The sequence below is a fragment of the Colobus angolensis genome, unplaced genomic scaffold, assembly GCF_000951035.1.
Source record: "Colobus angolensis palliatus isolate OR3802 unplaced genomic scaffold, Cang.pa_1.0 Scaffold166, whole genome shotgun sequence".
In the NCBI taxonomy this organism is placed as follows: domain Eukaryota; kingdom Metazoa; phylum Chordata; class Mammalia; order Primates; family Cercopithecidae; genus Colobus; species Colobus angolensis.
The window spans coordinates 1,624,042-1,634,825 of NW_012114777.1; the positions used below are offsets into that span (position 1 = coordinate 1,624,042).

The window sequence follows — 10,784 nt, forward strand, 5'->3', positions numbered from 1 at the left end:
GCCCGGCTAATTTTTTGTATTTTTAGTAGAGATGGGGTTTGACCCTGTTAGCCAGGATGGTTTTGATCTCCTGACCTCGTGATCTGCTTGCCTCGGCCTCCCAAGCTGTGATTACAGGCATGAGCCACCATGCCCGGATCAAAGCTTCTTCTTTTAGAACTTTCGTTAATTGAAATCACGTAAATATCTGATTTTGGTTATGTAACCAAGTATTTCTAGTTGTTTTTCAAATCATATGTGTTCTTGCTTCACAGTCTTATTTCCTAACTTGAGGGGAAATTGTAAGGAGACACCCTTGCCTTGTTATCAGAGTTCATAATTGAAGGGGGTTTTAGGAAAAGTTCTTCTTCAGCAGCTTATGTCTCTCTCCTGCTTATCTGCTGCTTCTCAATAATGTTTGTCATCAATAAATTAATCTCAACATTTATTAGATCCTACTTTAAAGGAGAGTCTTTTCTGCTGTATGTTTCTTGTTGTCTCTTTTTAAAACTTATTTTTCTAATGATTACCCAGAGATTTTTAGCTTAAAAGAAAAACATTTATTTAGTTCATGAACCTGTGGTTTGGAAAAAGCTTGGCCAGGACAGCTTGCCTCTGCTCCCCTCAGCTTCCCTAGAAACAGCTGATCACTTGGGGAAATGGCATCATCTGAAGCTTTGCTCACCCATGTGTTTGATGGTTGATGCTGGCCATTGGCTGGAACCTTGCTTGGGGCAGGCAGCATGAACACTGACACTGGCACTCCCAGGCTGTCTCTGTGGCCTGATCTCTCTCACAATCTGGGGGCTGAGTTTGAAGGGAAAGCAGTCTGAGATAGGGAAGCCACATGATATCCCTTTTACTGCATTCTATTCATTAGAAGGAAGTCAGTAAGGGTGGCCCATATTCTATTCTTTTGATGGGATAAATATAGCTTCTCTTTTGTTTTAATTGACATATATATACATAATTTTGGGCTATAGAGTGACATTTTCATACACGTATATAGTGCGTAAGGATCAAGCCAACTAGCATATTTACTACTTCAACCATTTCTCATTTCTTTGAATTGTGAACATTCAAAATCTTCTAGCTTTTTAAAAATATACAATAAATCATAGTTAACCATATTTGCTTACAATGCCACAGAACACCAGGACTCATTCCTCTTATCTAACTATAATTCTGTATCCATTAACCAGACTCCCATCCCCTACCTCTGTGAGCTTTTTTATTGTTAAGAGACGAGGTCTTGCTAGTGAAGTCTGGTATCCGGGCAACTGTAGTCACCCAGACTAGAGACAGTGATTTGATCATAGCTCACTGCAGCCTCAAACTCTTGGACTCATGTGATCCTCCCACCTCAGCAGCTAGGATTGTGGACATGCACCATTGCACCTATCTGATTTTTTACTTTGTAGAGATGTCTCTCTGTGTTACTCAGCCTGCTCTGGAGCTTTTGGTCTCCAGTGATTCTCCTGCCTTGGTCTTTCAAAGTGCTAGGAAATTACAGGCATCAGCCATGTTGCCCAGCCCTCAATTATTCTTTTCTTTTTTTTTGAGATGGGGTTTTGCTCTGTTGCCCGGGCTGGAGTGCAGTGGTGCAATCACAGCTCACTGCAAACTCCACCTTCTGGGTTCGCACCATTCTCCTGCCTCAGTCTCCCGAGTAGCTGGGACTACAGTCTCCCGCCACCACGCCCAGCTAATTTTTTGTATTTTTAGTAGAGACAGGGTTTCACCTTGTTAGCCAGGATAGTCTCGATTTTCTGACCTCATGATCCACCTGCCTTAGCCTCCCAAAGTGCTGGGATTTCAGGTGTGAGCCACCATGCCCAGCCTCAATTTTTCTTTAGCTTCCATACATGAGTGCGAATGTACGGTATGTATCTTTCTGTGTCTGCACTTAACATAATATCCTCCAGACTGATCCAAATGGCCACAAATAAGAGGATTTCATTTTTTTATATGGTGAATAGTGTTCCATTGTGTATGTGTACCACAATTTTTGGTCCATTCATTTGTTGATAGACATGTAGGTTGATTTTTTACATCAGTTGTTGTGAATAGTGCTACAATGAACATATGATGACAGGTATCTTTGTGATCTATTGGTTTTTTTCTATTGCCTGAATACCCGGTAGTGGGGTTGCTGGATCCCTCGACAGTTCCATTATTAGTTTTTTGAGAAAACCTCATGTTGTTTTCCATAGTGGCTTCACTAATTTACCTTCCCACCAACAGCATGTAAGAGTTTACTGTTCTCTGAAACCTCACCAGCATTTGTTATTTTTTGCCTTTTCTATGATAGCCATTTATTTGAAATGGAGCAAGAGTATATCACATTGTAGGTTTGATTTGTATTTCCCTGATGATTAGTGACACTGAACATTTTTAAATGTATTTATTGGCCATTTGTATTTCTTTTTTTCTTAAAAAAAAAGCTAATCAGATCTTTTGCGCAGTTTTGAACTCAGATTATTTTTTATACTGTGAGGGTGTTTGAGTTCCTTGTATATTTTGGAATATTTACCTTTTATTAGATGAATAGCTTGAAAATATTTTCTTCCATTCTACAGGTTTTCTGTTCACTCAGTTGTAATACTGTTTGTCTATTGTTTGTTTTTTGCCTGGGCTTCTGATGTCTTACTCATACAAATCTTCGTGCAGACTAATGTCCTGAAGCATTTTCCCTGTGTTTACTTATAGTAGTTTGATAATTTGGGGCCTACGTTTCAGTTGTCAATCGACTCTGAGTTTATTTTGCTATATGCTGTTAGATAGGAAGCTAGTGTCATTCTCCATATGGATAGTTTTCCCAGTGCCTTTCATTTGAAGAGGGTGTCCTTTCCCCAATGTATGTTCTTGGCACCTTAGTCCAAAATCAGTTGACTGTAAATATGTGGATTTATTTCTAGGTGCTGTATTCTATGGCCTTTACCCCAAGAATCATTACCTCTTAAAATGCAATTCAAATTAGCATGAAACATTTGCAGTTTAGGGAAAGGCTTATGGCATCAGAATCCTTATTTACCGGATTCATTATTTTGTGGTTTTTTGAGATATGGTCTTTGTCTGTCATCTAGGCAGAAGTGCAGGGATGTGTTCATAATTCACTGCAGCCCTGAACTCTGGGTACAAGCCATCCTTTTGCCTCAGTCTCCCAACTAGCTGGGTCTACAGGCCTGAGCCACCATGCCTGGCTAATTTTTTAAAATTTTTTTGTAGAAATGAGTGTCTCACTGTGTTGCTCTGGCTGATCTCAAATTCCTGGCCTTCAGTGATCTTTCTGCCACAGCCTCCTAAAGTGCTGGGATTACAGGCATGAGCCACCAGGCCTAGCTTAGAGTATCATATTATTTTCAAAGTCTTATTCTGAGAGCAATTTATTGACTTTGGCCTAAATAACTCAATGTGATAGCTCTGAAACTTTTTTTGACAAATTTTGGGGAGTGTCCGTGAGGGAAGGGGTTGGACACTTTTCACTGAGAGATCACTTTGGCCTGAATCACTCAATGTGATAGCTCTGAACTTTTTTTGACAAATTATGGGGAGTGGCCATGAGGAAGGGGTTGGACACTTTTCACTGAGAGACCACTCAGTGCCGTTTCAGGAGGAACAAAAACGAACCGTTGGAAAAATAAAAAGATCAAGTGCAGGCGTTCTGTGACAAAGATGATGATAGTAGAGCGTGTATTTTTGTGACTCATGGTAGCTTTAACTTTGTTCTTAAAATTCTGAGTAATTTAAGGGTTCACATTTGAAGACTGTGCTACGTTATTGATAACATGTTATTGCAAGTAAATTCATTTCAAAATTTGTTACTGGTTTTGTATTAGATTATTCGCAGCCTGCTTCACTATCAAGCTCTCTTATTTTATTCATGCAGTTTGATGAGCTTACGGCCGAGAAGGAAGCGGTATCTTCAAAATATGTCAATTTGGCTAAAGACAATCAAGTTCTTCAACAGGAGTTTTTATCTATGAGAAAAATACAAGAGAAATGTGAAAAACTTGAGGAGGATAAAAAGATATTGGAAGAAGAAGTATTAACTCTTAAGACACATATGGAAAACAATATGGTAGAACTTGGTAAAGGTCAAGAATATAAATTGGAGCTAGATGAAAGGATACTGCAGGCAATAGAAAAATTAGAAAAAATCTCTTTACAGGTTAGTTTTTAAAGTCAGGCAAGTTTATCTGTAATGTGCTTTCATTTGTTTCACTGCAAATTATATTTTGGATATGTATATATTGTGTTTCCTCTGCCTCTCTTACAGCAATTTGCTTTGTAGAGTTCTAGAAAATAAGTGGCATCTTTTTTTGCTTTTAAATATTTTAATTTCCATTATTATTATAACAAAATCAGTATTTCAAAGTAATGATTCTCCCTATAGGGTCATTTGATGATTAAGACCAGCTGGCATAAAATAAAACTGTGATTTAGAAATTATGTGATACTTTTGGATTGGTCTTAAGCTACATTGTTCATTTTTCACTTTTTAAAATTATAAATGGATTCTATTACTTTTTATAGGACCAGACTACATTAATACTAACATAATTATGATTTCAAATTTTTATAAATCAGACTTAATTCTGAATTCAGTTATTAGTTTTGTTGATATTGCTGATAAATATTTTAAGCTTCAGCCTCTTTTTAACATATTCAAAATTGCTCTTTGAATCACGGACTCAAAATGAAAGGCAGCAAACATATGGTAATTAGGTTATAATTGTTTTAAAAGTGTATTCTTTTCATTTGTTTTAGGAACAAGCAAAATATGAAAAACAATTAGAGCAGTTAAACAAGGATAATATGGCTTCACTAAATAAGAAGGAACTCACACTTAAAGATGTGGAATGTAAATTCTCCAACATGAAAACTGCTTATGAAGAGGTTACAACCGAATTAGAAGAATATAAGGAAGCCTTTGCAGTAGCATTGAAAGCTAACAATTCCATGTCAAAAAATTTAACAAAGTAAGTCAAAACACACTAACAGAAAATCAATTAAGCTCATTAATTTGTTTTGAAAGTATAATATTTAGTGAGATGGCTTCAGGAGATCAGTAGGAAGTGACTGCTAATCTGATAATGTAATTTTGGAAAATAATGTTAGTAAATAATCTTACCTTTAAAATGTTCTTCAAGGATAGTTTCTGTCTCTATACTCTCTCTCTCTTTTTTTTTTTTTTTTGCTTTTGTATGGCTTTTTTCCCCTGAAGTCTCATGTAGTTAACCTGACCTGTTTTTTTACTAAGTATTTTTGAAGCTTTATAATTAATAAAGTGATCTTGTTATAAAATTGCCAGAATTTCCCTAAATAGAAATATTAAAGAGTTTATTTTTTGGTAGATCACAACCTAAACCCAATGTGTCAAGTTGTGCTTCTAGTCTGGTCACATCCTGGCACTGAGGCAAGAACTGTTTTTGATTGTGATCTTTAGTATTATCACTAGAGGGTGCCTCAAGAAAGACTGTTTGTGTAACATTTTCAAGGAGTTACAGAAAGTCGTCCTTGTGAAATAGGGAATAATTATCACAGCAATGAAACGAAGTGTAATCCACAAGGTGGTTAAAAGAAAAACACCTTGTTCAGCCTGAAGGGTGTGTGGAAGGCACAAAGAGCAACCCCACCTCCAGTGCCTTGGTCACAGTGCTGGGGGCTAATTGCCTTCAGAGATGCTTTAGTTCTCTTTGATCACCAACCAAACAATCTGGTTCTCCCCCAGGAGTTGTTGCTCTGAGTTATTCCTCAGTGCCAAATACTTAATTGTTCTTAGATCGTGGGTGAAATGTACAAGGGTGAAACCTGAAACTGGTTTACTAAACACAAGTATTTCTAGATTATTTTTTGTTCATTTTTTTCTTAATCTACATTATTTAAGGAGTATAACATGATGTTTTGATATAATTATTTATAGTGAAGTCATTCTCATAGTCAAGCAAATTAACATACTCATTTTCCCATATAGTTACCCTTCAAATACAAGCATTTCTAAAGGAATCTGTAGAATTTTACAAGTAGAGCTATTTTAGAAGGCAGCTAGGTTACCTGTTGAGCTGTACATCACTGATAGCCATTTCTCTTCCCTGTCGACTTTGAACTTCTTGTTCAGTAGAAATCACTTTAGAAGCACATATACTTATTTAGAATGATTTTAAAATTAAAATTGCTTGCAAGAGGTAGGCTCTCACACATCTTCTTGTGAAAACACTGTTTAGTGGGTAATTTGGTTTACTCTTAGGGCAACTTTTTTTAAATGCAAGTCGTTAAGAATCATTCAAGGAAAAATGAAATACTAAGTATTTGTCTTTGCTGTCTTTACAGATTGAATAAGAAAATAGTAGTGATCAGCACCAAGCTCCTTATGGAGAAAGAGCGGATGAAATATTTTCTCAGCACTGTTCCTATAAGGCCAGACCCAGAGTTACCTTGTATTGAAAATCTTAATCATATAGGATTCAACAGAAAATATATTCCCAAAACGCCCATAAGAATTCCTACTTCAAACCCACAGACTTCAAATAACTACGAGAACTCCTTAACTGAGGTTAGTTATATGACCGTTTCTCTTTTGGGTTTCATTTCTTTAATATAATTCTTGTTTATAATTTGGTGAAATACTGAGTTGTTCTGTTGACTTATGCATGTTAAGTAAAGATTATAATTAGCTGTGTTAACACAGAAAGGAAATGGGAACTTTACATTTTTTAATTCACTGGAGCTTTCATTTTCAAGAGATACCCATTTGCTAAGTTTATTCAATAAATGTGACTAAACTGACACATTTAAAATTTCTTTAAAAGAAATTGCATTTAAGTTAGGTTTTAGAAATTGCATGTTATTGCCTAATAACTGACGGTATACTTTGAGATGCTTTGTCTTACTCTACTTGATTGTAGTTTGTCTGTGGTTCACATCACTTTTTTTTTTTTGAGATGGAATCTTGCTCTGTTGCCTAGGCTAGAGTGCAGTGGCATGATCTCAGCTCATTGCAACCTCTGCCTCCCGGGTTCAAGTGACTCTCCTGCCTCAGCGTCCCGAGTAGCTGGGACTACAGGTGCCCACGACCACACCTGGCTAATTTTTGTATTTTTAGAGAGGTGGGATTTCACCATATTGGCCAGGCTGATCTCAAACTCCTGACCTTGTGATCCACCCACCTCAGCCTCGCAAAGTGCTGGGATTACAGGGTGAGCCACCATGCCCAGCCCATACCACTTTTAAAGTTTCTTTGCACCATCCTAACTCCTCCCACCCATAATCACAAGTGAATGACTGGCAACCAAACACTTAACCACACATAGATGTTTATTATTTAATAGAATCCAAAATAAGTGCATTTTATGAATTAAATAAACAAAACACTGAAAGATTCATTTCCATTTTTCTGTTAAAAGATTTGTGCTTGGCCAGGTGCGGTGGCTCACGCCTGTAATCCCAGGATTTTGGGAGGCCGAGGTGGACAGATCACCTGAAGTCAGGAGTTTGAGACCAGCCTGGCCAACGTGATGAAACCGTGTCTGTACTAAAACTACAAAAATTAGCCAGGCGTGGTGGCAGGCACATGTAATCCCACACGCAGCAACCCCATTACTATACTAGGGGTATACCTGAAGGAAAATAAATCATTGTAACAAAAAGATGCATGCACCTGTATGTTCATTGCAGCATTGTTCACAATAGAAAGACATGGAGTCAGTCTAGGTGCACCCAAGGATTGGGTGATTGAAAATCCAAGGTGGATTGGAAAATTCCATATACACCATGGAATACTATTCAGTCATGAAAAGAACAAAGTCATGTCCTTTGCAGCAACATGGATACAGCTGGAATCCACTATCCTGAGGAAACTAAGGCAGAAACAGAAACCAAATATCTTGTTTTCACTCATATGTGGGAGCTGCACATTAGGTGCACATTGGCGTGAACATGGGAACAGTAGACACTGGGAAATAAGAACAGGGAGGGACAGAGTGGGCCAGGGTTGAAAAACTACTTCTTGGGTCCTATGCTCACTACCTGTGTGATGGGTTCCATTGTACTCTAAACCTCAGCATCCCTCAATATACCTTTGGAATAAACTTACACAGGTTCCACTTTAATTTAGAATACAAATTAGAAAAAAAAAAAAAAAAAGCAAAGCAAGAAAAATTTACTATAAAATTTTTTTCTATAAGAATATAAATTTCTTTTTAAGAAAAAATTTATTGAAGTAAAAAATTGGATTGAACTTTTATAAGGGACAGAGTTTTGCTAAGAATTTCAAAGCAATGCATTCATTGCAAAATATGACTTTAATTGTTCAACTTTTTTTTCTTTCTTTTTTAAGATAGAGTCTCGCTGTCACTAGGCTGGAGTGCAGTGGCCACGATCTCGGCTCACTGCAACCTCCGCCTCCTGGTTTCAAACGATTTTCCTGCCTCAGCCTCCCAAGTAGCTGGGACTATAGGCACCCACCACCATGCCCAGCTAATTTTTGTATTTTTAATAGAGATAGGGTTTCACCATGTTGGCCAGGATGGTCTTGATCTCTTGACCTTGTGATCTGCCCACCTTTGTCTCCCAAAGTGCTGGGATTACAGGCATGGGCTGTCATGCCCTGCCATTGTTTAATCTTTGTACTAATGAAACACCACCTTTCTAAAATTATGTATATCCAACAGACCAATATTATCTATTTTTGTCAGATTACTCTAAACAGCATTACACAGATACATCCCCTATTATCTAAACTTAAAATAAGTAGAAATTTTACTTGAGTGATTATTTTTCTATTTAAGCAAAGTTCATGTTATGTCTAGTCACTAAAAATACTAAAGGTCACATTTTTTAAGTGACTTATTATTCTCATGATAATGTCTCTTGTTTAATTTAATTTAAACTTTTTTTTTTTTTTTTTTTTACTTATTTTAGGTGGAGCCGGACTGTGTAGAATAAATAATTAGAGAAACAAAGAAAAGTATGTTGCCAAAATTTATTAATTAAATTTAGGTTTATTTTAGTAATAAAGTGTAAATAGCAAATGGCATTCCTTTTCATTGTTGGGTTAGTAGATACTATGTTCAGTATCTTTTTCTTACACACATCTAATGAAAGATGTGAAAACTAAAACTTTCACAGTGAGGAGTATACTTATGCACCATTAATTCATCATGTTCCATAGCTTAAAAAATTCCTGAGAAGTGTATCCATCTCTTTTTTACTGACTCTACAATTTCTTCACTTTTGCCACCCTCATGGAACTGTCAGCCAGCACACTGAAAGGATTCTCCGAAAACAACGGCATCATCAGGTTCTCAGGGTTTTCATAGAGACTGAAGGTCAACAGACCTGAGACTCATTTAGAAATACTTAACTGAGCAATAACCCTTCATAAGCAGTTATTTAAAATATTGCTTGACAGGTGACATTTTACATCTCCTGTCGTTTACTGTGTCATTGACTTACATCTGTTCTCAAGAAAAGTTCCAAAATTTTCACCATGAAATGCAAACACCCATGTCAATGTAATTCTTGTCAAGTTACTCAGCCTTGTCTCTCACCACTTACCGCACTCTGCCCTTTGCTCTAGCACCAAAGTGGATGGAGTAGAACTCCACCAGGCTCTTGGTCACCTCAGGCTCTTTGCCTTTGCCTTTTCCCTCTATCTGGCAAGCTTTTCCTTGTCCTTCAGGCATCAACCTATGTATCTCCTCCACCAGAAAGCCCATGATATTGACACAAAAGTGGGATAGATGTCCCTTCTGTGTGTTCCAGTGGTGCCCTGCTGTATACCTGTCATGGTATCTGTGACTCTATGTGGACATTACCTGCCTGTCTGTTTTTTAGGTTATAGCATATGACTGTTGAGAGGTGGACCATGCCATCTTCATCTTGTAATTCCAGTGCTAGTTTCAGTACCTTAGAACGTGGCTGTTGAGTACATGAATGAAGAATGAAAAAGCTGTGATATTTAACCACAGTTAGAATTTATGCTATGTGTAGATTATTTAATAGTAATTTTGGATTGTAATTGTACATACATACTTCTCATTCTTATTAACTCTGATAATGTTCTCAACTCTGTACATTTTAAACTCACACTTAGTTAACTGAAATGTTTTAGGTAAAGAACATAATTCTTTCTTTTCCTTTCCAGCTGTTGCTGTGTTGGGCACTTGCTCCCATCTACTTTCTTCTCTAGAATCCACTGGTAAGCCACATCTGATGAAGAGAATATTTAACCAGAAAATCTTAAGGAAAAGTTGTATGATTTAAAAGATAATAAAACTTTATTACTGGGCTATTTACATGAAATTTTAATTGTTTCTCATAAAATATATAACATCACAATCTTTACTAAATTTTTCATGTACTAGAATATTTCTGTGTCATATGTATGATGAAAATGTATATGATATTTTAAATGACATTTTTTAGCCTTCTTAAGTTTTAAGTGGATCTTGCAAATGAACACCAGTATTATTGAGTTTGGCATACTCAAATTGCCCAAATGTCAGCTGTTTAAACAGCCAAACAACCAAGTCATCATTGACACTTTAGTAAAGGTCATCAAGGCTTATTTGTATTTTATGGTTTTTATTACTCTATATAGTAGGAGACTTAAAGAGTACCTACCAGGTTTATCCATACTAATGTTATGATTTTCAATGTGTAGTTCAACCATTTTTTGTGTGGAAATACTTTGAGGCTCTGTAAATATCTGGTTACTCCTCAAAACCCATTAGATTTAGCATTTCATGGGTGACTTGTGTTTGAACAAGTATTACTATGATGGTTGCCAGATGATTTTCTTG

General features: G+C 36.7%; 1 protein-coding gene across 1 annotated transcript in view; it reads left to right on the forward strand.

Annotated features, from left to right (window-relative positions):
- The window catches only part of LOC105508710 (ankyrin repeat domain-containing protein 18B-like), a 67,368-nt gene extending 57,047 nt beyond the window's left edge, over nt 1-10,321 (forward strand). Inside the window, exons 14-17 of the mRNA XM_011937617.1 lie at nt 3,869-4,150; nt 4,750-4,961; nt 6,313-6,535; nt 10,127-10,321. Coding sequence (XP_011793007.1) covers nt 3,869-4,150; nt 4,750-4,961; nt 6,313-6,535; nt 10,127-10,171 — 762 coding nt within the window. The 3' untranslated portion in view covers nt 10,172-10,321. The remainder of the gene's footprint in view (nt 1-3,868; nt 4,151-4,749; nt 4,962-6,312; nt 6,536-10,126) is intronic.
- Nucleotides 10,322-10,784: the final 463 nt, after the last annotated feature.